Source organism: Fusarium odoratissimum, assembly GCF_000260195.1.
Source record: "Fusarium odoratissimum NRRL 54006 unplaced genomic scaffold supercont1.14, whole genome shotgun sequence".
NCBI lineage: Eukaryota > Fungi > Ascomycota > Sordariomycetes > Hypocreales > Nectriaceae > Fusarium > Fusarium odoratissimum.
Genome location: NW_022158700.1, coordinates 96,707 through 122,700, shown reverse-complemented (window position 1 = coordinate 122,700; position 25,994 = coordinate 96,707). Strand labels below are relative to the sequence as shown.

At 49.7% G+C, this 25,994-nt stretch overlaps 8 protein-coding genes across 10 annotated transcripts; 3 read left to right on the top strand and 5 right to left on the bottom strand.

The window, feature by feature from the left end:
- Positions 1-4,945: 4,945 nt before the first annotated feature.
- FOIG_08868 (uncharacterized protein) lies at positions 4,946-8,402 on the bottom strand. Its single transcript, XM_031208972.1, has 2 exons — positions 7,066-8,402; positions 4,946-7,013 (listed from the first exon to the last, which is right to left on the bottom strand). Exons 1-2 carry the CDS (start codon positions 7,940-7,942, stop codon positions 5,722-5,724), a joined length of 2,169 nt encoding a protein of 722 aa, XP_031061009.1. The 5' UTR covers positions 7,943-8,402; the 3' UTR covers positions 4,946-5,721.
- Positions 8,403-8,730: 328 nt separating this feature from the next.
- FOIG_08867 (uncharacterized protein) lies at positions 8,731-10,276 on the top strand. The gene has a single exon (XM_031208971.1). The coding sequence runs from the start codon at positions 9,044-9,046 to the stop codon at positions 10,037-10,039; it is 996 nt and encodes a 331-aa protein (XP_031061008.1). The 5' UTR covers positions 8,731-9,043; the 3' UTR covers positions 10,040-10,276.
- Positions 10,030-12,553, bottom strand: FOIG_08866 (uncharacterized protein). Its single transcript, XM_031208970.1, has one exon. The coding sequence runs from the start codon at positions 12,472-12,474 to the stop codon at positions 10,261-10,263; it is 2,214 nt and encodes a 737-aa protein (XP_031061007.1). The 5' UTR covers positions 12,475-12,553; the 3' UTR covers positions 10,030-10,260.
- FOIG_08865 (condensin complex subunit 3) lies at positions 12,546-16,540 on the top strand. The gene is made up of 2 exons (XM_031208969.1): positions 12,546-15,421; positions 15,471-16,540. Exons 1-2 carry the CDS (start codon positions 12,763-12,765, stop codon positions 15,884-15,886), a joined length of 3,075 nt encoding a protein of 1,024 aa, XP_031061006.1. The 5' UTR covers positions 12,546-12,762; the 3' UTR covers positions 15,887-16,540.
- FOIG_08864 (ethanolaminephosphotransferase) lies at positions 15,947-19,185 on the bottom strand. 2 transcript variants are annotated; one of them, XM_031208967.1, is made up of 7 exons: positions 18,829-19,185; positions 18,724-18,768; positions 18,376-18,667; positions 18,195-18,322; positions 17,258-18,142; positions 16,751-17,205; positions 15,947-16,699 (listed from the first exon to the last, which is right to left on the bottom strand). In XM_031208967.1, exons 1-7 carry the CDS (start codon positions 19,041-19,043, stop codon positions 16,134-16,136), a joined length of 2,586 nt encoding a protein of 861 aa, XP_031061004.1. In that variant the 5' UTR covers positions 19,044-19,185; the 3' UTR covers positions 15,947-16,133. The 2 variants fall into 2 exon arrangements, with proteins under 2 accessions (XP_031061004.1, XP_031061005.1); XM_031208968.1 differs by having other exon boundaries at positions 18,195-18,667.
- Positions 19,186-19,300: 115 nt separating this feature from the next.
- Positions 19,301-20,013, bottom strand: FOIG_08863 (uncharacterized protein). The gene is made up of 3 exons (XM_031208966.1): positions 19,737-20,013; positions 19,626-19,685; positions 19,301-19,574 (listed from the first exon to the last, which is right to left on the bottom strand). The coding sequence occupies exons 1-3, from the start codon at positions 19,897-19,899 to the stop codon at positions 19,438-19,440; spliced, it is 360 nt and encodes a 119-aa protein (XP_031061003.1). The 5' UTR covers positions 19,900-20,013; the 3' UTR covers positions 19,301-19,437.
- A 102-nt stretch (positions 20,014-20,115) lies between these two features.
- FOIG_08862 (uncharacterized protein) lies at positions 20,116-23,029 on the top strand. 2 transcript variants are annotated; one of them, XM_031208964.1, is made up of 6 exons: positions 20,116-20,751; positions 20,902-21,207; positions 21,270-21,577; positions 21,630-21,735; positions 21,789-22,014; positions 22,069-23,029. In XM_031208964.1, the coding sequence occupies exons 1-6, from the start codon at positions 20,553-20,555 to the stop codon at positions 22,526-22,528; spliced, it is 1,605 nt and encodes a 534-aa protein (XP_031061001.1). In that variant the 5' UTR covers positions 20,116-20,552; the 3' UTR covers positions 22,529-23,029. The 2 variants fall into 2 exon arrangements, with proteins under 2 accessions (XP_031061001.1, XP_031061002.1); XM_031208965.1 differs by having other exon boundaries at positions 20,116-21,207.
- On the bottom strand, positions 22,997-25,896 carry FOIG_08861 (uncharacterized protein). The gene is made up of 2 exons (XM_031208963.1): positions 25,764-25,896; positions 22,997-25,705 (listed from the first exon to the last, which is right to left on the bottom strand). The coding sequence occupies exon 2, from the start codon at positions 25,595-25,597 to the stop codon at positions 23,204-23,206; it is 2,394 nt and encodes a 797-aa protein (XP_031061000.1). The 5' UTR covers positions 25,598-25,705; positions 25,764-25,896; the 3' UTR covers positions 22,997-23,203.
- Positions 25,897-25,994: the final 98 nt, after the last annotated feature.

Genomic DNA, 25,994 nt, shown 5'->3' with positions numbered 1-25,994 from the left:
TCAGAAGAAACGCGTCCGGCGTTGCAAGCTCTGGAAGCCCACTAAACATCTTGTGGTTCGTTTTAGCGTCGGGGATGGCGAGGATGATACAGACCGTGGCCAAGGTTGAGCAATGACCACATCTGCAGATTGCTTCATCTTCTCCTAGTTTAAGGAGTTTCCTTGCTGTGGACTATAACCACCGGTGGTTTGGAACAAGATCTAGCTAAAGGCATGGTTTAAGCATGTCTATCATAATCAGCCCAGAAAACACGTGGGATCTGGACGATGAAGCCTGCTTTGAAACGTGTGCAATGCCTTTTCCCATGATCATAGACCAGATAACGTTTGGCGATGCAGCCATTATTTCAGTTGGAAGCTTGCTCTCCAAGCCATGAAATCCATTGAGTTGCTTGAGTCAAAAGCTATCGATATGAGGAGATTGCTGGTTCATTTCATTTCATTGGAGGCGCCGTAGTGTTGCCAAGACGAGTCTTGATCTTGATAAACCACATCCTCATTTCGTTGTTGGAAGGGGCGGCAGAACATTCATGGACTGTTTTTAGACGCCTAGGTGACCAGGGAACGAGATTTTCTCATGTCGTAGAAATCTCATCTAACCCCACGAGAGATAAGGGCCGGATGGAGAGAATCATGAGTCTAGGAGCTAAGCAAGGTTAGGGGCCGAGCTAGACTGGCTGTTACAGCACACAGACGGCGTGGCACCCAGCCTGAGCGTTGAGGTGAGCTTTGTGCACAAATGGCACCGACGCCTACGGTAAGTAAAACAGGAACATCAACAAGAAAGGCAGCCAGCGGTTGCTCAGGCGTCTTAATTCTGCCCTGACCCGCTGCGCTGGGACGGGCTGTGGGACAACGGACGCGTGGTGGGCTTTGCAAGACACTGCGCCGTCCAAGAATCCGGGTTTGAAAAAAAGAAGATCGGCTCGTGGATGACGCGGAAGGGCAGCCGGATGAGCGAATATGATGAGACAAAAAGCTTGATGCCGATGCGACGAAACAGACGCGGTGAATCTTTTTCTGGGACATTGCCGCGACCTTGTTGGCTCTTCCAATTGCTTGCGAGTTAGTGTTGCAGTCTGGGAGGGGTCAATAACGGAGGGAACCAGGGCCTTGCAGTAACGTGCAGTAGCGCCAGGGCCAGGATTCCTTTACCCTTTGTAGTTAGCGGTCAGGGGTAGGAGTGCCGGGCCCTTGAGCGAACACACTGAGGCCATCAAGAACGTGCGTGTAACAGAACTTAGCTGGGACTCGGGAGAGCTTTGATTTCCCAACTCCTGCTTGAATCGCGCGTTGGTGCGTAGGGAGCGATATGGCCCCCTCTGTCTCGATTAACTCATCACGGGCCCAGGAACTGATCACGCTGATGACCCAAGTGGCATCCTGCCCCTGCCCCAAGCTCCACAAGAGGCTGCGCCAGCTGCTGAGCTAAGGAATACGTACAGAGCGTCCTGGGCAACGGCATACGGGTGTTTGCCGCCACTGACCCTGGGGCTGCAGGAGCTGCTTTGGGGGCTTGATGACCCGAGACGCTAAGGCTGGGCTTGGGTAGCTTTGAGACTGTTAGAGGCTGCTAGACGGAGGCCAGGTGGCGCCAGAAGCCGCGATGGAACCTTCGATTCTCGACGTCGTCACGATATGGTTTTGCCGTTGAAAATTAATATGCAGATTATGATCAGAATGACACGATAATCGAAACAGCAGAGTGAAGTTTATTGGCGATGAAAGGCATTTTGAGAAAACACTGGTGAGATGCGATAACTCGGGTGTTGATAAAGTTGCCCATGCCCAGGTCTTCCTGTCCGTTTAGATGCCGAATATGGTCCTTCCTTCCCTCCATTATACCACTCACTTCACTTCACCTCCTTTGCCCGCCCAGCCCAATATTACCTACCCTACGGGTTTCCGATTAGCACAGGCAAATAGTTAAATATATTAATCAACTACCTGACTATTCGAGAAGGTGCGTTTGAGCTTATCTCTCATCAAGCTGGGTACCCGTCAGTGGGATATTCAATAAGGCAGTCGTGTCTCGTCATACGCGGTTGGTCCCGATATTTTGACTCCGGGTACACTTTTCCATGTGCATACGATAATTCAAATCTCACTGACCCCAAAAGTTCCCTGCGATAATTGTGTGAAAGCTGCATCTCAGCATGAGGTAAGCATCCAGGTCAGGACAAGTATAGTGATTGGTCACGAGCATTGAAATCACCAGTCACACTCTAAGCTATTACCGGGTAGGCAAATTAAACTGCGCCGTATTCCTTCATGCTTCGATGAAGAATTTTGGGGATTTCATCTTGACACCTCATGCACCGGGTAATCGGAGCAGATTAACGCCACTGACACAAGCAATCGCCTTCACTTTAGCCGATGGCTGTCAGGAACGGTGGCAGGATCAGGAACAGGCACAGAACCATCTGTCTGCTTACCCTCCACTAACATATCAAACCGATGCCTTACCTAACGAGGTAGGTTCTTCCAGTGATCGTTGGTGAGATTGACGAATTCGCTCACTGGCAGGCGGGAGCTTTACTGCTTTAGCTATCTCGTACATTCAACCTGGCAGACCAGGGACCCGGATTTCGTTGACATTGGTATCATGGATGTCAAGCATTCGGAATGACAGAGTCTGCAGCGCGGGGGAGATTGAGGTCTTTCTTTGATGATCACCGACCTACCACACTTGGTTAAAATCTACACGAGTCCCATAGACTAGGTACACCGATGAGGAGACGTGCTTCTGAAGGAATACGTCCCCGGTGAACTCTTGTGTTTGTTGGTTGTTGTTGATGGAGATACCTACCTGATGCAGTAACACAACATCTTGCTTATGCTCTTGAATCTCCTGATACTGAGGGTTTCCATATTAACAGTCCATCCTGAATACTACATACATACGGTCTTTGCTTTGGAACAAGTATTACTCCATTGTCCAAAGAGGAAATGCTTGCTTGCTTGGCTTGCTGACTGTGCTACACCTGTCAACCAGTAAAGCAGCCAATCGGCGCAGAAAGGGCCGCGATGGGCCGCCTACGACGCCTTCATCACTTGCAGTCTTACACCCGACCCTTGCCCTGTTCTGCCCTGCGGAAGCTCGCGCGCGGTGCCTTTTTACGGCATCGGAAGCCCTTGTGACAACCTTTACTGAACCAACCAAACCACTGAGAACTGCGGATACCCTCCCTTGCCCGTTTACAACGGCCACCCACAGACTTGGGCTCAAGCCTGGGTTCGAGATGAATGCTGGACAGACTGGCTGGACTCTGCTGTACCGCACACGAGCATACGGTACATCAGCGCGGGTATGCGCATGTTGCAGTTCCAAGGGCCGAATTCATCCATTCTCTCAGAGCCAACAGTCAACACCTACACTTACAACGGCTAGACAGACAGACACAAAGTCAACTTAGCTGCTGTACATATGCGACCACGGAATGTACGACGTCGAAATTCATGCAACCCCCGGACTCTATAATAAGTCGGTGTGACTATCTCTGTTGACCATGCGCATGCCTGCGTGTGAATCCTCGGTCCTTGCAGCTGAAGACGCAGCCAAACATTTGGACATAGGAAAGGGCGGCTCATTGACGTTTTTTTTTTCTTTTTTCCTTTCCCTTCTGAGGGATGTTATTAGGGTTCGTACTATGGATATCGATACGACAGAACACGACCCGGTGTACGCGGAAGCGGATACAACATGCAGAACTGTGGAACAATACAATATGTAGGTACGGATACAGAGGACCTCAAGGGAAACAAGCATCAACCCTTCATCGGCAAACCTTGATACAGTGTGACATCTCTCCAGCCTCCGCCTACGGTAGGGAATAGCGAATAGGTAGACAGACTGTATTATTACCGATCTCTTTGCGGGGATCGGGAACCCAAGCTCACTCACCCACCCGAAACCGATTACCCAGTTCTTTTCATGAGAGTTGGTCGGATGTTGAGCCTCTCGACCCTTGCATTCCCAGTCTAGGCATTGATATTCAGTGGAGGATTCACTGGAGAGTTCTGTTATTCCTGGCCTGCCCGTCGTCTCCTCGGCCCTCTGGCCCTTCCTTCCCGCCGCTAAAGAGGCCTGTCGGTTGTTGGTTGTTGGAGGTTTAGCGCCGCGGAATCAATTCTCGTCTTCCGTCGCTGGGTCTATCGGCCTCATCTGTTTCTTCCCTAGGCTTCTTCAGTGTCTTTACTGCATCTCATGGTGGTCGATTCAATTGCCGCACTTGAAAGGTGCTGTCACATTATCTTGGCAATGCATCTTTGCAAGCCAATTCTGCAAGGAAGACGATCTTGTCAACTCTGGCTACTGATACTCAGGCCCTGTACCCAGCAGCTCAATCTCTAGTAACTTTGCTAACAGTTAGTCTGTCTGTACCTGTCTGTTCCTGAACTCAAAGTGCCACGTCCCAAAAATTCAAGGACAGGGATCTCATTTACTTCCCTGGTCCTCCAAGTCCAAGATAATGGGATCTGGGCCTTGAAAACAGGCCAGTCTAACTGTCTATGCTGCATGGCATCAGAGCTACCTACCTGTCGGTAAATGAACAATCAGTCTCTTGGGTCTCCCAGTCCCATCCATGAATGCCTATATGTACATAGCAAGTACAGTATGGCGGATATGCCCCAGTCCCAATTTAGAGCTCCTTGCAGACAGACATCAGACAGCTAACCATTCGCTAACAAACTCAATTCCGAGGTTGCGCAAGACGTTGGAGACAGACACATGCTATCCCCTCGCTCTTCTGCTCCCTCCTGGCACCGGAGCCCAACGCTCATGGTTCACAAGCTCGGAAGCACTACGACTTAGCTTAGCTTGCGAGTAACCTACAGGGCCACAGGAGCTGATCGTATCCCAATTGGGGTCTTGTAGCCTCGGAGAATACAACACCTCCCCTGTCAGGCCAAACGGGAAAGGGGCCTTTTCTTCTCGTGGCTTGGCCTTAATGTTTGACACTTTTGCAACTTACAAGACACCATTCGGTGAATATCCGCCAGTTTGTATTACGCCTGGTTACACGAACTACCTATACCAGAGCTACCAACCCATTATACCTGCCTACTGCAGTGCCTATACTCTCCTACATATGAGATAGATGCTATGGCTACATGTATAGATGCGTTGAATATACGTTGTTCTCGGGCACTCGCTCCGCTACCGTTCCTCCTCAAGACCCCTAAGCGAAGATGAAGCAGGGTACCATGATAGCACAGTGCACAGTTTTATGATCTTTTTTCAATGCGACGCGAGAAGCGAGTTCTACTGTTTCAGCCAATTACGGCACTTGTCACATCTTCCATCACGATCGACAAGAGCAACATTCAACTGTTTCGTTTCAGGACTAGGCGTCCAGTCGCTAACTCACTGAACCTCGATGGTTCAAGATAAGAGACGGGAGAGAAGAGAGGCCCCCGCCATTGATCATCCCGAGGCTACCAAATTCCCCTGTCCAGCTCCGGTTCAGGCTTGTAACTGCAAGGCGAGCGATTATCCATTGGATTCTAAACATGGAAGCAATAAAATGCTGCTAAACATATGCTATCCCAGAAACTGAGCTAATCTCATCACCCCCTACTCTAAGACCCCAAACGCCAACGCTAGAAGCCTGGACAACGAAATGACTCCGGCGCCAGTAAGAAGAGTAATGTGCTAACCAACGCCGGCTCGCAATGTGTATGTGTTTGCATAAACATGATTATTAGATGCTCCTCGTATTATACTTCTCGGCAATCCCCTTGACGATCCGTCCGATCTTGACCTGGGGTAGCTCCTCCTATTGTCACATCTTCGACGTCGCTCGCGAAATAGCCATCATGGCGCTTCTTGCGCCGGACGCCAAAAAAATCGCCTAGTGTATCACTAACACTACGTGACCGCCGACGCACCAGATCGTCCTCGCCTGCAGGCCCCTCAGCCTCGTCTAAGGCGCTAGGAAGATTTTCCACTGATACTGGCGCTGCTGATTGTGCGGGGAGCGTGTTCGACCGGGAGTTGTTCTCGGGATCAGCATTCTCATCGTCTTCGTTAAAGAACAGCCCGGCACGGATGGTGGAACGTATACGACGCATCGAGGACTGGCGCACACTCGGGTCGTCAGACGCGCGCAGAAAGGCGTCCTTGACCACAGCCGTAACTGTCGACGATAGAGGGGACGGGGAGATAAAGGTCCTGGATCGGCTTCCAGTACCACCGGGCTTCGAAGGACTAGCTTGAGGCCGTGGGAGAAGCGAGCCATCAGTAGCTAGGGCATCTCTCATCGGTGTTGTTGGGTGGGAGGCAAACGCCGCGGAGCCCGCGGTCCCCGGTGGTGCAAGAACAGAGTCTGTAGAGTACGCCCTAACGCCCCTTCCCGGTGGTGTTGACGGCCCTCCGAAATCGTTCCAAGGGAAACCAGAAGCCATAGTCTCCTGGCCTGGGGACATCTGAGAACTCAAAGCCTTGGCTGATGGAAGATTGTTGTCCTGATGTGGTGTAATCGCCGCTTTCAAGGCTCTCTGTGCATCAGGATAATTAAGACCTGACAGGTGACTGGACCGTCGTGATTGTGACTTGGGGGTAGAAAACCCCTGGCCGTCTTGGTAGGACGCTGTGCCATTCCCTTCCTGGTTCGCAAGGCCTATGGTATCCTCGAAATCATCGTCTTCAGACAGGACTTCGTCGTCATCATGGCTTTGCTCACGGCCGCTAGTGATGAGAAAGACGCCGAAGAAGGTAAGGAGACAACCTCCAACAAACTTGGCCGCCTGTTCAGCGTTCGTTCGTTCGAAATCGCGGTACAGGACGGCGCTTCCAATGATCACACACAGCGTAAACATTACAAACTGGATTGGGATAACCTGGGTCGAATCGAAACGTTGCAGCGCCTTGTTGACGTAGCGAATCTGCATGACTGCCGTCCCAAGGAGAATAACGATGAGAACGTAAGTGACAGGAGTTGTAAAAGCACGCCAAAGAGTAGAAGACAACATCGACGAAACGCCTTTTGTCGCAAGGGCAGTGTAGCCGCCTAGATCTATAGTCAGTGTCTGCAGAGCGAGCTACTATACCGTGTCACATACCAAACAAACCAACAAGTCCCAGGTCGATAAGAATCGTGCGTCTTCCGTACCTAGGACTTGCCCACATCAAGACCAGGATAAGAAATATGGTCACGGCAAGATAGATCTCAAAAGCCAACGTAGTGATCGCGTCCCATACATCATGAGGGTTCAACTTGGTCTCCTCTTGCTTTGCGCTCAGAACAACAGTAACAACACCACCTACAGCAATAACTACACCCCAGAAATCGCGCTGTCGGAACTTCTCGTGGAACATGGCAGGCGCAATGATGCAGTTCGATATCAAGGCGACAACTCCAAGAGGAGAGACAATCGAAGCGGGGGCGAAGCCATATGCGAGAAAGTTGCCCATCTCGCCAAGAGTAATAAGAACTTGACCCAACCACCAGTACGGAGATTTGAGGTATGATGAAGACGTATCATCCTCTTTGCTATCGGTGCTCTGTGATGTCTCGGAGTGAAAGGACCCGGTCAGCGGATCAGTTTCACGGCTCTCGTCCATGCGATTTCCATCATCTGTACTTGTTCCGTGACCATTTTGATACCCAGCTCCATCGCTACCTCCTCCAATGGTGCCGTATGAGCCACCATGATCTCCAGGGTGAGGGCGCTTCAATGCTTCTTTCGCCCTCTTCCGGTTCCTACTCCTTTGCTTGTGAAGTCGAATATGTGCGTATCTCTGAACATTCAGCGCAAGAGCGATAAGTACATTGCCTACAATGGCTGTGACGATACCGATAAGTGAGGACCACTCTTGTATTTTGTCGCCGGGTTTGCCGGAATGGCCGTGATGAGAGGAGTTATTGGAGGCGTCTTGCGCCCAAGAATCGACCACCATTGATGGCCATGGCGATTCGACATTGGCCAGCCGCATCATCTGGCGGGAGAGGAGCACGACAGGTTTTGGATAAATTCGCGACGGTCGATAGCAAAAATTAAGGCGCGATAATCAGACAAACGTTGGAAAATTCGGAGGATCGGTCACCGGGAACGGACAATAAGATGACTGAGCTTGGACGGATAAAGCGTGATCAACGTCGTGGTGGAAGAATCGATAGTGTCAGTTTGGTAGTAAGTAATTAAGAGTATCATGGGGGCAGCGGATGGTCAGTATCAAGTTGCGTTGTGCAGTACATGGCCAGCCGTCGCAGACGGAGAAGATGATGAGTTGTCGATGATGATGGCGATGGGTTTTTAGGGAGAATTCACCAAGAAACAAAAGAATAATGTCTCAAAAAGACAAGACAGAAGCTTGCCTTGCGAGAGTCAAGTTGGTAATCTAGGTGATGTATGTCCACGGTTGGCACGGCCTTGGCGAGCCCCGGGATCCAATGTCATCTCGCATTTTTAGGCGAGGCAGAAAGCAGAAACTGAGGTGTCAAAGCGGAGCCCAGTCTCTGGCTCAGGGTCTTGTCGCTGAAATAGGCCAATAGAATCAAAGATCAACTGTAAGCCACTGGATCGATGCCTAGGGGAGGCAAGAAAACTTAGGACCTCCATCATGGATGATAAAAATATATAGGTAATTCTAGCCCAAGCTTACGGCGCTTTTCACCAAATTTATTTTAGCATCCTCAGCTAAAGTCTCAAGTTTTCTTACTCCCTGAGGGGGATGCCCGTTGTTGCCCGCTAACCCCCACTAGCGTTGGACTTTGCCGTCATAACTCGCAACGAGAGCTTTCCATTGTCACATGGTTTTATCTATTCAGTTCAATTCTGGAATCACAACGAATGTCGCATCAATTCTGGCACTTTCTCTGAGTTCCTTACTACCTATAGTTCATCTATCTAATATAATCTCAATCTACATGACCTCCTAAAAGACGCATCTCAGCGAAGCCGTCTTCCGACGTTTCTGATACCTCACGGAAACCGGATTGCGAACAGAGCTTCATACATAAACGACTGGGCTCTAACTTGATTGAGTCTCAACTGCATCACAACTCACAACTACACACAACACACAAACGTATCCACTATGCTGGGACCTTTGGATCTTGGCTTCGTCTGGCCATCTGAACAGAGCATGACCTCCATTGCCTTCTCCTCTTATTCTCCGCTGGCCCTTCGCGATATGCCCCAGCCAAGACCAAACGATGCACCCTCCGACATAGACACTTCCGTCTTCACATTCGAAGACGCCTTTGAGGATCTCCTTGCTGAATCACAAGGAAAAGAACTACCAGATATCAAATCCCGATATGAGCAACGGAAACTCCTCCGATCTATGTACCCGGATGGTGAGCCTGCGTACTTTTGGCTGCACAGGTTGAGATCGCAGGGTCTCTTGGAAGACTCTGGACCCGCCAAGCTTGTGAAATCGCTTGCGAACAATAATTGGGACCAACTACACGAAGAATTAGACCGCAGGGCTCAAGAGGTATGGCGCGCTGCTTTTGGCGAGGATGAAAAGAACGATACCTTGAGAGAGACTAAGCGAGAACATGCTCTGAGTAGTGAAGAACGCAATGAAGAGAGAAGTTGTTGGGATAGAGAAAATTCAGCTGAGTATGAAATTGAGGATCTCCGTGCAGAGCTTCATGGACACCGCAACCTGCGCAGAGTACCGAACGACTTTGATGAACTATTCTCTGCCATTCAGTCATCCTTTGCTAGCGACCGATCGCCCTGGGATTCGTTTATGAAGCTGATCACCGAGGACCACCCTACGGCATCTTCTAGCAGTGAAGAGAAGCAGCTGCAGAAGCCTGGAAGTGATGAGAAGCAGGTCGTTACTAAGGACGAATACGTAGATCGATTCGGCTACCTACACACAAAGACGTTGGTCAAGACACTGGATGGGAACGGCAATGAGATTGGAAGCCACAGCCATTATACCGTTCGACCTGCCCCAAAGGATAATGAACATGCACAGATCGGGGATAAGGATAAGGATAAGGATAAGGATGGTCAGGAGTCTGGCACCAAGGTGGATGGAACTGCAAAAGCAAAGACTGGTTGGCTCTGGAAATAATGACTTTGCACTCAGAATGCGATGGAGGAGCTGAAGTAGAATTAGCTCTCAGCTCAATGATGTATGATTTGGAAAATGTAATATTACAACGACAAAAGAAGTTTCGACATTATGCTCTTCCAGTCAATCGAACGATAGGCTGATCTCTAATTGCAATACACCCCTAACCGTGGAGTTCGTTCTAAACACTCTTAAGTAGATAGGTATCAAAACTCTAGCACTCATTTCTTTCCCCGGCTCAGAGCCTTCTTCTTGCGCATCACTCTGGTCCGCGCAATCAATCTGTGCTTCATCTCGGCATCTGATTCTGGCTTCCGGCCGCCCTCTTCCTCGGCCTGCTTGCTGCCTCTGTCCTTGCCACCCTTATGAACCTTATCACCCCTATCACCCTTGCGTCCGCGCTTCTTGTCATCCCTGGTATGCTGAGCATTTGTCTTGGGCTGACCCTCAGCCTTTGCAGCCTTGTTATGCTCTGGGTTGAGTTGTCTAGACCTCTCCTCGTTGGCACGTCGTCGTTGAACAACTTGGGCATTCTCGATAGCGAACTCAACGACCAGTCTCTGCTTCTTGCCAGCTTCGTTCTCGAGCTGATGACCGTTAAGATAACGCAGTCCCATCAAGGCCCAGTGGTGTGAGGTATACTCGATGAAACCATAACCACGACTCTTGCCACCATCCTTCTCTGGCATCTTTTGTCCCTGTCCACTCTCGAACACGATCTTGGCTTGACGAATGATACCCTTGCCCTTCGCCTTGCGCTCATGCTCCTTCTCCTTAGCATCCTTTCCATCTCGTGCATTCTCTTCCTTTGATAGCGGCTGTCGGCGGCCTGCCTTGACCTCCTTTGCAAACTCAACAACAGCCTTTCGCGCAAGTTCCTTAAGATCTTTGGAGTCCATGTTTCGGGGAATGTTGCGAATAGCCAATCGAGTCAGACTCAAGTGCAGACTGGGGTTACCCTGCACAAGCTTCTTTCGTTGAGCGGCACTGGCTTGTCGCACTTGCATTTCTGAGGGTGTGAGGAGGTTAAATAGAGGTGAGCTTCGGTCGATCACACCCTCGTTCAGCAGGAAGAGCTTGCGCTTGTCCTTCTCGTTACGCTTGGCGAGGGAGCTGTCAGCGAGGTTGGTTGCCTCTTGCTTGTTGACTGCCTGTGCAACCTGGAGAAGACGTCCGTCGAGTGTGTACTTGCCATCAGGATCAGCACTCTCATCTTGGAGAATAGAGTTCTTGGCAGCTGCAACAGATGGGTCAGGGCGAGGAGCGCCTTTGATGCACTTTTTGGCGTCGTCGACGTCGTAGAAGCAGACGAAACCAGTACCTGCAGGTTTCTCCGTGACCTTGTCCATGACCACTCGGGCATATCGAACCTTGCCAAAATGATCAAAGAAATCTTTGAGTTGCTCATCTGTGGTCGTAAACGGTAGGTTGCGAATGAAGACAGTTGAAGTGTTGTCTGTCATCCTCTTCGGAGCCAGGCTCTGCACCTCCTTCTCAGCCTGCTTGTCGGCTTCATCATCTTCGTCGTCCTCTTCATCATCATCCTCCTCATCCTCGAGGTTCTCCATGTGATTCTTGAAAAAGTTCTTCAGATCAGCATCCAATTGATCATCTCTGTTAACCTCTGCGCCACCCTCCTCTTCATCCTCATCATCGCTTCCCTCTGAAGACGTTTGGTCATCCTCGTCTTCCTCATCATCTTCCTGCTTCTTTTGTGCCTTCTTAGGCTTAGCATTCTCCTCTGGTTGTTGCTTCTCCCAAGTATCCTTGTCAACAGCCCAGTCAACAGCCAGGGTTCTTCCGTCAATCTCCTTGCCGTTGATGGCTTCCAACGCACGTTCGGCGTTCGGTCTTCCCCTGAGGGTAACGAAACCGAATCCTTTGAGCTTACCCTTGTCTTGAGGCAGATCGGCAAACTTGACTTTTCCAAAGCTTCTGAAAAGATGGCTCAATTGTTCTGATGTCTTAATGCTCCAAGGCAGGTTGCGCACAATGAGCTTTGGGGGTCGCTGAAGCTCCTCTTTGCGAACCTTGTGAGCAGGCAATTCGCCGGTGGTGTTGTTTCTTTGTCTTGGCTCAGCAACATCAATGCGGATTCGGCGTCCATTCCAATCTTGGTTGTTCAGAGCTTTCTTGGCCTCTGCAGCGTCCTCAGCGTCGGCCAATGTTACAAAACCGTAACCTCTTGACTCCTTGGTCTTTTGGTCGACAACAACAGTAGCGTGCTTCACTGGGTAATGCTGAGAGAAGAAATCGGTAAGACTTTCGCTCGTGGCACCGGGAGGTAGTGATCGAACGAAGAGCGATCGTCGTTCTTCGACTCGGGCTCTCTTGGAGGCCTTTACTGCTCCATTGTCGCGATCTTCGAAAGAAGCGGGATCGAGCTCCTCTGCCTCAGTATGTGGGCGCTTTCGGTCGTTCTTTGATGCACCCATGTTTACTGTATGGTTGTGCAAAATGGTTATATTTAATAAAGTAGAATAGAATGGCCTTGCGACCAGAGCGAAAAAAAAAGTTCGATAAGGTCTTATCGATGGAAAGTCCTGGGGAGGTACGTACCGCACCTGTCGTTCCGTTAAAGTGGAGCAATTAAGCCCCTCAGTCCCACGCTGCGACTAAGCCGTTAAGGGAATACTGGTAAACAAACAATGCGAAACCTCCTTGGGCAACTATCAACATTGCTCTCTTAACAACAATCAATGGACTAAAGAGACAGACGAAAAATGCCTGCAAGAACTACCGCCCGTTCTTCGAGGACGTCAGCTGCGCGAAGCTCTGCTGCGTCTCATACCTCACCAGTCGCCGAACCAGTTGATACCCCTGACAACGCTCTACGAACCAAAGTATGTGCTGTCTTTCGTGATGCACAGAGAACCACGGCAACACACCGAAAGCTTGTTGTGAATCTACGAAAGATCCAGGAGTCTTGCGCTTACGAGCCAACAAACCCCGACCAATCTCGTGCAGATGAATTCGACGAGGATGCTTTTAATCACGAATTTATACGTTGCGTCAGCAAAATCATGCCAATCAAGAAGTCGGAGAGTGTGGGAGAAAAGTCAATTAAATTCACCGGCCTCTTTCTGCAGCACGCAAGTGCAAAAGACAATGAACTTCTAGGAGAGATCGACCAAGATGCGAGTGTCATGCCAGAGACCCCAAGCACTCGCCTGACCTCACAACTTCTGGAAGCTATTCTTCCTCTTCTGACCGCCAAGGACAAGGTGGTCCGCTTCAGGTCGACACAGCTCATTTCTCACATTATCAACTCGCTCGACGCGATAGACGACGACCTCTTCCAGAAACTGCGCCATGGGCTACTTAAAAGGATCCGCGACAAGGAGGCCATGGTCCGCTCTCAAGCGGTGCTGGGTCTTGGCCGTCTTGCAGGAAACCAGACGGAGGGTTGCACCAACTCAGATGATAGCGACGATGACGATACCGGACTGCTCGAGAAGCTGTTGGAAGTTCTACAGAACGACCCCAATGCTGATGTGCGAAGATCGCTCCTCGTCAACCTTCCCATCTTACCCGAGACTTTGTCAGTCCTTCTTGAGCGCGCGCGTGATCAAGATGCAGCAACTCGAAGAGCCGTTTATTCCAGACTCCTCCCTGCCCTAGGTGATTTCCGCCACTTGTCTGTTAAAATGCGAGAGAAGCTCCTTCGCTGGGGTATTCGTGACAGAGACGAGAACGTCCGAAAAGCTGCAAGCAGACTGTTCCGCGAGCGATGGATTGAGGATTGCGCGGGTGCACCCCCTCAAGAGGATGGCGTACCTGCAGAACCAGCACCTCCCAACTTTGACGGCCTCCTTGAATTGCTAGAGCGAATTGACGTGGTCAATACTGGCGTTGAGAACGGCGTTGCATTAGAGGCCATGAAAGGCTTCTGGGAGGGACGCCCGGACTACCGTGAAACAGTAGAGTTTAATGACAACTTTTGGGAGACCCTATCTGCTGAGTCTGTCTTCATGGCCAGGAGTTTCAATGATTTCTGCCGCCTTGAAGGCGATGGCAAATACCTGAACCTCTTGGAAGAAAAACTCCCTGAGGTCACCAAGCTCGCTTTCTTCTTAGAACGATACCTTCACGTTCTAACTGCTGCCGTTAAGAGGGTAGCAGAGGCAGACGACGAAGATGAAGAAGAAGACACGGTAGAGCAGGAGTTTATTGTTGAACAACTACTCCAAATTGCACTGACCCTCGACTATTCTGACGAAGTTGGACGACGTAAGATGTTCACCCTGCTTCGACAGGCTATTTCGATCCCCGATTTACCAGACGAGGTCACAAAGCTCGCTGTTGAGACACTTCAGAGTATCTGTTCGCCAGATGCTGCCGGAGAGCGAGAATTCATAAGCATTGTCCTAGAGTCAGTGGCAGATGTTCATGACACCATTGTCGACGACCCTCCTGCAGATGATGCAGAAGACAGTTTCCATTCGGCCAGATCAGAGGTTAGCGGTCAGAGCACGCCAACTAAGGGAAGCAAGCGAGGCGGTACCCCTGAACTGAGCGAGGAAGAAGCGCGTGAGAAGGCAGTCAGAGAAATTGTTGTCAACATGAAGTGTTTGCATATCGTTCAGTGCATGCTCACCCATGTGGCGAGCAACCTCCAGGACAATACCGATCTTGTGGCGATGCTGAATAACCTCGTTGTTCCAGCAGTCCGAAGTCACGAGGCACCCGTACGTGAGCGAGGCCTGGTTTGTCTTGGCCTTTGTGCCCTCCTGGATCGCTCACTCGCCGAGGAGAATCTTAGCTTGTTCATGCATTTTTTCACTAAGGGTCACACAGCACTCCAGATCACTGCTCTGCACATTCTCACCGATATTCTCAATGTCCATGGTGCCCAGCTCTTATCGTCAACACCTGGCCTGCTGAAGATTTACGTCAAAGCTGTCAAGGGTGGTGGCAAGTCACCTGAGGTCCAGGCGGCTGCTACTGTTGCTGCCTCAAAGCTGTTGCTTGGTCGTGTCGTCAGTGAGGAGGAAGCCTGCCAGGATCTGCTCAAGTCACTCGTCGTTGCGTACTTTGACCCCTCGTCTGCATCCAACCAGACTGTTCGACAGGCACTCAACTACTTCCTCCCTGTTTTCTGCTTTTCCCGAGACGAGAACCAAAACCTCATGCGGTCCATCGCCCTTGACGCAATCCATGCGCTGTTCAATGTTCGCGAAAGCCTGGAGGATGATGATGTGGATGTTGAGGAGGATATGGTCAGCATGACTACTATCGGAGCTTGCCTCGTCGACTGGACCGATCCCCGAAAATGCTACAGACCTACAAGCCTGCTGGAATCTGACAAGAAGGCGGTCAATGGTGACGTGCATCTTGACTTTGCCATGGATATCCTAGAGAAATTACAAGGCAACATTACAAGTGAGTTAACAACTTGCATTGACAATTACGCATACTGACCCATCTACAGAAGAAGAAAAGAAACTCATCGGCACACTTCTCGGAAAGCTCCACATTTCCCCTGGATCAAGCGAGGAGAAGCTGCGCGAGGCTTACAATGAGGTCAGCATTGCAGTGGAAGAAGGTTTGTTGTCTGATGCCACTAGCCGCAGCGCTCTCTTCAAGCTTCATGTCAGTTTGGGCAAGATCGTGAATGCTCTTGATGAACAACAACCAGCCCACCGACGTACCAGCAGGAGTACCTCTGTGATCACGGATCATCAATCACCTGAGGAAGAGAAGACGGTCATGGAGGAGCCAAGCATCAAGGAGGAGGATGAAGAAAGTGATGGCACTGTGGTTCCTAAGGAGGAAAAGGATGAACGAGAATCTCTTGTGGACGACTTCTTGTCAGATGGTGAGGATGTAGAGATGACAGACGTGTAAGAGACAAAGATTGATGAAGTAATGACATGGGACCTGATGATTTGGTGTATCGTGATGGTTGGACGGATACCTTGGGTTCAATTATGGGAGGGATCTTGGTTTTGGCGACGTGTTCTTGATTTACTATTGTTTCCAATTATGGTGTGCTTATTCCATGAATTCCTGGTTAGATACAAGGAGTCATGTTTACACAAAGTTCTCAGATATTCATACATGAAGATACCCATCACTGAGAAGCTAAATGATGCTAGTTACGCGACCCCAACCAAAATAGGAGACCACCAAAGCCAATGTTGATCAGCAAGTGTTGACCGAGACTCCAAGCCATACAGTAGAGATACTTGGGTGAGAAAACTGTCCAAATAAACAGATGAGTTCGCAGTGATGTGCAAGCCGCCATGACTAATGCAACTGTCGCAGAGACAAAGACAGTCTGCAAAGTAATGTATTGCCAGAAGGCATTGCGCTGACCGTCGTGGTACTTGCGCAGTAGGAGAAGGTTGGCGGCGGATGTCCAGAAGATTGGCCCAGCCCAGTTGCTGACCAAGGTAAGAAAACCAACGGCAAAGAAGTTGAAGCCACTGATACCGTTGTATGCGCTGGAAAGATCGACGGAGGAGATGGCATTTGAGCCACCAAAGGCGAAGAATGTTGTGTATTGAAGAAGAATAGCTGTGATGGTGATTCCAGTTACGGAGAGATCGGTGGCTTGGAGTGTGTGGAAGAGGATATCAGATAGTAGAAAGAGGGGAATATTTGTAGCACGAGACTGGATTACGCCAAAGATGGTATAGAGATGATGGAAAAGATATGCTGTAATGTGTCAGTGGCCATAGTATAGATATGGTGAATGAGAGACGTTACCTGACTGTAACTGGCCATTTCGACCGCCAGTGAACGACCGATAGATGCCATACCCAAACAAGACGCCGAGAAGAATAAAGGCAGTCCTGGCCCTCCAAAGCAATGACTGTCCCACGAACATGTCGTTCAAGCTCCTAGCGAAGCCAACAACGAGCTCCGGGGCATCCTCGCTCGTGAAGTCAAGCTTGAAGCTATACGCAGACATGAGCAGAATTGAGGTAGTGCTTGTGCTAGCCAGAGAAGGGAGACTCTTGAGACGGGCAAGCAAGCGGAATGACATGAGAATGTATCCAAAAGTGATAATAGCCCAGAGAAGTTGAGGGTGCGTGACGATGAAGCTCTTCACGATGTCAGGACTTCCTGCAAACTTCTGGCCAGTTTGATTCCAGCCCCTGGTGAGTCTCAAAGCTACAAGTGCAACGAAGACCCAAGCGATGTCGGCAAGGCTGTTTCTCCTAGTATCTTGGTTAGTATGAGAAGGCAATTCTGTACTCGACTATCACATACCTTCGGATATGAAGCACTCCTTGTATTACAAGCCAAATGCTAGAGGACCAGTACCAAAAGTGCTGTTCCTCTTCAACATAACTACTCGCATACATCATGGCACCGTAAGATAATGTCATGAGGCTGAATGGAAGAATTTGTCCATCTCGATGAGTCCCAAGACTGACAAGAACAACTGTGCTTGCAGTAGCAGCAACAGCAGCGATCGCTTGGCCAATGTAAAGCTTGGACATGTCGTAGTTTGAAGCCATGCTGCTCATGAGATCTTGGGCTCGGCGGAGCCACTGTGACATGTCATCAAGCCACTTTTGGTCCAGCTTGTTACCAGCTGCGAGCACATGTGCCTCCTTGTTGATCCTTCGCCATTGACATGCCAGTTCGTTGATTTCGGTCTGCTCAAGGGCACAGGGGTCAACGCTACTCTGTGCGTCAAAGAGCTCACTTCCAAACGCGGCTGTGATAATGTTGAGGATTTGTCTAGCATTTCGAACTAAAATCTGAATCTGATCACTGGTCTTGTGCCAGAAGGGGAGGAAATCAGGGATGAAGGCTCCCAGGTTGTTCTTGGATACCGGGAAACCCAAAAGGGCGGCAATAGTAGGTGCCAGGTCAGATTGCTCGACCATGGAGTAGTAATCAAACTCATCCTTGGGTTGAGCTGGGGCAGGGAGCCTACGGGAGACCTTCTTCAGCCTTGGAGACATGAAAACCAAGGCGGGTGAGGTTTCGCCGGGTGAAGAAGCACCATGGTTACCAGCATCATTCATGCCATGATCACCGCAAAGGACGAGGAGTGTCGAGTCCAAATGAGGCTTGGACTCCATAGCTTCGAAAAGAGTCTTGACAATACCGTCCATTTCGCGCTGCTTGGGAAACATATTCGAGCTTTTGACGTGTTAGTGAAATGATAAGAGAAACAACCGCCAGTGAAACAAACCTTTTTGGTCCAGCCTTATGCCCGATATGATCTAGACCAAGATAATGAAGCACCATAAGGCCCCAATCATTGTTCTCAAGTTCAGGGGCAATGTTTCTGGTGACATTGTTGTCAACCTCGGTGAAGTCCTAGTAAGATGTCAGTCGGGTTGAACATGAGAATAATGTGTTAAGTCACAAACCGCCACAAAGAAGCTGGAGGTTCCATCTTCGCGATCGAAAGTGTTGGGAAACAACTTCAGCCAAGTGTCATCTCCGTACATGAGAAGCTTGCCCATTTGCTTGGCTTTAATCTGAGCTAACCAAGTATCTTGAGAAGCGAGTGTTGACGAAGTATCTGCCTCGTCAAAGTTCAAAATAAGATCAACAAACGAAGGGATTGAACCGGTTGTCATGGACTTGATTCTCGGCATAGTAACTGTGGGTGATCGAGCATTGGCTGTAAAAGGCATTGCGCTGCCATCTCGGATGAGACTGGAATGTGATAAGCACAGGCATTGATGAGATGAAATACAATTGATATGTGATACCTTTGAACATAATCAAATCCCGAGGCGTCCGAGTATACAAAGTCGCTACAAGAAGTGTCAATTGAGAGTTTAGAGTGAAATAATTGGGTTTCATTAAAGCTCTACCTTCTGAGGGCATCGACAACCATAAATATTAAACGATCAAATGGTGCATCAGGAGGCGATCCAAAGTCAAGAGACTCGAATTCAGCCAATCCAGGAAGGAACGGTTTATAAGGGAAGAAGCCCAGCGCAAAGACGACAATTGAGACCGGGATTAGAAGATTGGCTGCGACGAGCAACAGAGTGCGCAATGGCGAACCATTATGAGAGGACACCATTATAAAAGACAATTATAGAATAGAACAAAGGAGGGACTAAGACGAGGTTGAAAATCGTATTTATACAGAGAATAACACGTCAATAATGCGCCATCATTATATGGAACAGTTAAAAATGTGTCACCTGTAGAAGTGATGGACGTGTCGAGATGAGCGCGACAACCTATACGATAGCCTTGCCAAGACGGACCAAAGAGGTGGTGGTTGAAGTTAGTAGTGTGATTGGCTGCTCAACTCAAATTGCATGTTGAGCCACACAAGGCTGAGGGGCAAATCTAGATGGAAATTTCGGGTATCACAGATTCAGATTGATTTAGATTGTGCTGCTAAACGCCGATGAATGGATAAAAAACCCCAGAATAAAGACCAGAAAACAATTTTACCCCAAGTTCAATTAAGAGCTCTTCTTCTTGCCCTTGGATCGACCACCGTAAGACTTGAAGACAATCTTGGAAGCCTTTTGCTTGCGCTTGTCGACTCGCTTCTTCTCAATGCGACCACTTGAAGGCTTCTTTGAGTCCACATCCATTGCTAGACATGTTAGTGAAAATGAGCGAGACAGACGTTTTTGACCAAACTCACATGTAACTTCATTGTCTTGAACATCCTCCTTGGCATCGTCGTTGGCGCCCTCTTCTTGTGCTGAGAATATGTTAGCGCTTAATCGTCTTGAGGTTGTACCATCTCACTCACTGTTCATGTTCACATCTGAAGACTCAGGCTTGGGCTGCTTGGCCAACTCAAGGAGCTTAGCAGAGAGACGCTCATTTCGAGCAGCCTCGGCGGGACCAAAAACATTTTTAACAAGGCGCCTGTTGTTGGCCTTTCTGGTGCTTGCTCGTGCGCTCTTTGCCATTTTGTCGATATGGTTGAAGATCGATGCTTGAGTAAAAGTCGTTATCAAAGTCCCCTGCTGCTAAGAAAAAAAAAGTTGGGACAAGCTACCGAGGGGGGCAGTAGTGAGTTTAACTGTGGCGGTGTGTGGCTAGTAAGCAAAGATCATCGAGACACTGGATCCTAGTCCACTCCCTGCGTGTGCCAGGGATGACCGCCTTCTCTTCTTGGACTCCTGTGCGACAACACTCTAAAGACTGGGCAAACATGACATAGCGTGAGAGGACGACGACGAGTTTAGAGCACGCGTGGTGGTTGAGATAGTCGATCGAATCTCATATTCAGTGTCAGAGTGGAGGGTTCATTATATAATCCGATTGTACATTTGTCTTCTAGATGTAACTTTTATCGCTTCCATTCACTCAGCCACTCGCTCGCACTCTTTCTCACGGTACCTCTTTCCGATTCATTCTGATACAACCAATACAGGCTGCACCCGATCAGCCTGCGCATCTGCCTTGGATGCCGTTGCGCGACTTCCACAACCACTGTTCGCGCCCAACACTGGCAGCACCTTCCTCCACACATAATCTCCCTCGATAACGATAACGACACCTTCCTCGGCCCAAAAACGCAAACATTAGCGACCGATAAACGGAAGGAACGACCCTCGACATGGCTTCCGCAGGTTTTGGGTCCGCTACGGCCTCACCCTCGCACTCAACAAATGCACACGCAAATCTTCGATCAGAAGCGAGTTCTCTTGCGCGACAAGTCAACCGCTTGTTAAATCGCCAACTCTCTTCTGTGTGTCAGGTTAACGGAGTCAAAAGCACTGGCATCAAGGCTGAGCTACAGCGTCGCATACATAATCGTAAGTTTAGGGCCTGCTCATACACAATTCACTCTTGTTTTCATCTGCACTGCGCGATGGCTTCACATCTCTTTCGCATGCTTATTCGGCCGTGAATCACTGCTTCAAACTCCTCAGTGTCATAGCTAATCATGCCTGCTTCGCCACCAGTCATCCAAGAAGCCGTCAACGCCAACGATCCCGTGCGCCTGCAGCAGATTCGCCAGAGTGTGCACAATTCGATCTCGAGCTCTCAGGCCGGATCTTCGCCCTCTCGATCGAGCTTCCCGATTTCACATGGTCATGCTTCCTCAACACCTTTCGGGTTGCACAGCATGTCGTTCCCTAGCACCCACAGCAGCCTGTCTAATGGTCAGCGCTCTGTGGTTAACTTCAGCTCGTCAGTGACACTCACCTTCAAACCGAGTCCGTTTTATCAGATCGAGGCGGTTGCTGGTGATATAAAGACCTGCGATGGTATGTTTTGCGCGTCGTTCTGTGTACCTTGTCCGACTTGTTATACTAACACCCCTGTCAAGTCATGTCGCAGCACCGTAACACGATAACCTATCCCATCAGACTAGACGATCATCCTGCTTTACAGAAGTGCGTTAACGACCCTTCGTACCGAGTGATGGTCTTTTGCGCCGGAGATACTTCAGGAATGCAAGATGTCGCATTTCCTCACCAGTCAGAACTCAAGGTCAACGGCGGAGAGGTCAAGGCCAATTTGCGCGGCTTGAAGAACAAACCTGGATCTACTAGGCCGGTTGACATCACAAAAGCGCTTCGTCTTCGCCCGAAATACACCAACAACATTGAGTTCACATATGCGCTGACATCCAAGGTGAGCACTGTGGACAAGCGTTGTTACAATCATAGTCTGACAGCGAATCTAGAATTTCTACCTTGTGATACATGTTTGCAAGATAACATCTGTCGAACAGCTTGCGGAGCGCATTGCCAATGGCAAGAAGATATCGATTGATTCTGTAAAGCAAGAACGTACGTGCCACCACTGGTCCAATGCTCCAGAGCTATCACTGACATGCAATTAGTCAACGCCAAAGCACAAGATCCGGATGTGGTAGCAACTTCACAGGTGCTATCTCTCAAATGCCCATTGTCATACATGCGATTAGCACTCCCTTGTCGTGGGTTGAGCTGCACACACTTGCAATGCTTTGATGCCACTTCTTATCTTCAGCTGCAAGAACAAGGCCCTCAATGGCAATGTCCCATTTGCAACAAGTCCGCAACTTTTGAGCAGTTGGCTGTCGATGCGTAAGTCTTATAAGTAGTGATTTTGAAGGGGTTTGCTTTTCTAACCTCTAGCAGATATGTCAAAGACATCCTTGAAAAGACCCCAAAGAGTCAGGAAACTGTGACCATCGAGCCCAATGGTGAATGGCATCTCAAGAGCATTGACGACAGCAGTCAAGGGCACACAAATGGCAACTCATCGTACGCAAATGCCTTTGATGATGACGATGACGATCTAGTAATATCAGAGGTCAATTCTATTGGTCACCGTCGTTTAGAGACGCCCAAAATCTCTACACCGACCATTAGTACGCCAGTAACAGCAGGTCGCGATGTGTCGTCTTCTGCTGGACCGAGGGGCATAGCATCTACCAGCGCGAAGCGCCCAATGGCCACTGTCATCGACCTAACGTTATCTGACGATGATGATGATCTGCCTCCGCCCCCCAAAAGGCAAAACACCTCGATGAACGGATACTCAGGCAACCTACCTAGCAACTCTCCAATCTCGCCAGGTGATCTCGGGTATCTTTAGGGGGATGCTCGTCCTCAGGGACGCAAGAAACATAAACGGAATTGTAAGACTCTTTAAAAAGAGTATATGGTGGCAGTGAAATATGCCCTAGGGGGGCAGGCTATATAACTGCTTGGTACTAGGGGTGTTGGTTGATGACTTTTACTTTGGCATGTTCTGATCCGGCGTTGGAGGAGACGGAAAATGATTCCCCTGCTAATTACCGGCATTGCTATCACGGTTGTTTTTCGCGAGGTGTAAGGGAGTATATAAAAGAAAGGGGATCAGTCATTCAGGGGGTACTTACTTTACGAGATAGGGTCCAGTCTCAAACATAACAGGATGCAATGAAAAGACAAGTAACCTCTTCCACATGTTCTCATTCCAAATAGGGACGTCATGGAAAGCAAAGAATACAAAGTCTGACGATTGTACATGTCGCGAACCAATGTTGTGACGATGAAGTCACATGGTCAATTGCAAAATATTTTCACAGAAAAACGCGAGTATCAGAAACGCACAAATCATTTTTCATTCATGTGTATAGGCTTCAAAGAGAAATATCATCTCGAGGATGCCTTCTATCTCGCCCTCAAATCATCACATTCAGCCCTGATTTTAAACCAAATTCCTATCCCATCATGACCCAATTGACTCCATAAATCACACATACTTTTTTCTTATCGCTTTATCCAATTATGCTCCAATGTCCTTTCTCTTGCTAGGCACCGCGGTCTCAGCCTTCCACGAGTCAACGTTGTGGATCAAGCAAGCCTCGCCTTGGTCACGGCGGGTGAGACGACCGATGCGGTACACCTTCTCACCAGCATCGGTAAGAGCCTGAGCCACGCTGTCGGCCTTTGCAGGGTCAACAGCAATGACCATACCGACACCTGAGTTGAAGGTGCGGCACATCTCGATGGGCTCGACGTTGCCAGCCTCGCGCATCCACTTGAATACAGGAGGGATCTCCCATGAGCCGAACTCGATCTCAGCAGCGAGAGACTCGGGGATCATACGGGGAACGTTCTCGACAAGACCGCCACCGGTGATGTGAGCAAGACCCTTGATGTGAGAGAGGACGGGCAGAAGAGACTTGACGTAGATTCGTGTGGGAGTGAGAAGGGACTCGCCAACACTGGTGGACTGGTCCCAAGGAGCAGGGTCAGTGTAGCTGAGGCCAGCGCGAGAGACAATACGGCGAGCCAGGGAGAAACCGTTGGAGTGAACACCAGCAGAGCCGAGACCGAGGAGGACATCATCTTGAGCCATGTCATCCTTGCGAGGAAGCTTGATATCGGCAGTAACGGTACCGACAGCGCAACCAGCAGCGTCGTAGTCATCGTTCTGGTACATACCAGGCATCTCAGCAGTCTCACCGCCAACAAGGGCACAGCCTGCTTGTCGGCAACCATCAGCAACGCCCTGAACGAAGTCGGCAGCAGTAGAGAGATCCAACTTGCTGCAGCCGTAGTAATCGAGGAACATAACAGGGGTAGCACCCTGAACAACGAGATCGTTGACGTTCATGGCAACCAGATCGATACCAACTGTGTCGTGCTTCTTCATTGCCTGGGCAATCATGAGCTTGGTGCCAACACCGTCAATAGCACCAACGATAATGGGAGCTTGAGGGTAGCCAGCTTGAGACAGATCAACCTCGCCACCAAAGCCACCAATCTCAGCATCAGCACCAGGTCGCTTGGTGCTGGCAACAGCCTTCTTGATCTTCTCGACAAAGTCGTTGCCGGCTTGAATATCGACACCAGCCTGGGCATATGTCATGGAGGTCTGAGCAGTTGAGCGAAAAGCTCGGTGAGCGATATCCTTTCGGTAGAAAGCACCCTCGAACTCAATGACCTTCTTGTCAAGAGCGACATAAGCAGCATCAACAGCAGCTCGGAGAGAGTCGCCAACAGCATTGATAGCAATGACACGACCACCAGAAGTCTTGAGACCAGTGCTGTCGAGTGTGGTACCAGCGTGGAAGATGTTGCAGCCAGCGGGAGGCGTCTGGACAGACATAGCCTTACCCTTGGGGTAAGAACCGGGGTAACCACCGGAAGCAAGGACAACGGTGGCGCTGAACTTGTTCTCAATGGTAAGCTTGCAGTTGTCGAGGTAGCCGTTGGCACAAGCAAGCATGATCTCAGCCAAATCAGTATCGGCAGAGAGAAGAGGAAGGACGGTTTGTGTTTCAGGGTCACCGAATCGGACGTTGTACTCAAGGACCTTAGGTCCCTTGCTGGTGATCATGAGACCAGTGAAGAGAACACCACGGAAAGGCTGCTGCTCTCGTCGCATACCGGAGATAGTGGGCTCGAGAATCTCACGGTCGATGAGCTCAGTAAGCTCCTTGGTAGCAATGTTTGTAGGCGCATAGCATCCCATGCCACCAGTGTTAGGGCCCTGGTCTCCATCGAAGATGCGCTTGTGGTCCTGAGCGAGAGGCAGAGATCGGATAGCGTAGCCGTCGCAGAAAGTCAGAACACTGAGCTCATCACCAATGAGAAGCTCTTCTATAACAACCTCGTCGCCAGCGTCGCCGAACTCCTTGTCAACCATAATTTGCTTCAAAGCAGCCTTGGCCTCCTCCTTGGTCTGGGGAAGGATAACACCCTTTCCAGCAGCGAGACCAGTGGCCTTGATAACGACGTCATGGTCGACGCTATCGATGTATGCAACGGCCTTGTTGTAGTCGGAGAAGTTCTCATAAGCGGCAGTAGGAACATTGTACTTCTTCATGAAATCCTTGGAGTAGGTCTTGCTGCCCTCAAGTCGCGCAGCTTCCTTGGAGGGACCGAAGCAGGGAATGCCAGCCTTTCGGAACCATCCCTCAACACCGTCAACGAGAGGAGCCTCAGGGCCAGGAACAACAAGGTTGACGCCGTTCTCCTGAGAAAACTTGACAAGACCAGCGAAATCCTCAGCCTTGACTGAAGAAACATTTGAGGTCTTGGGGCATCCAGCAGTTCCTCCGTTACCGGGGACAGCAAAGATCTGCTCCACTCGAGAAGACTGGCTGAGCTTCCAAGCTAGAGCATGCTCACGGCCGCCGTTGCCGATGAGCAGAATTCGAAGGTCCGCCATGTCGGTTCGTGAGAATATGTGCGAGGAGAAGAATCGATACGAATGCGATTCCGAGATTCGGCGGGGAGAATCGGTCCAGAGGTTCTCGACTCAAGGTCTTTGTAGATGCTAAGAGAGCAAATAGTCAGTATCTCATATAGACACTTGAATTCCGAATGTCACTTACTTTAATTGATTCCTTTGAGAGGAACCAGCTCTGTAAAGAGACAAAAGTTGGTGGTGGACTGAACTAGAATCGAACTGACTCTGCACCTACACTAAACTTTTTCTAACTTTTCATCCTGCCCCGCGCTCTTCGCTCTTTCCCTCCATTGAGCCCCGCGTTGCATGGACCCTCCAGCCTTTCATTATGGCTTATCGTTATCTACATTGCTGATTCAGCGAGCTTGAAGCTCCA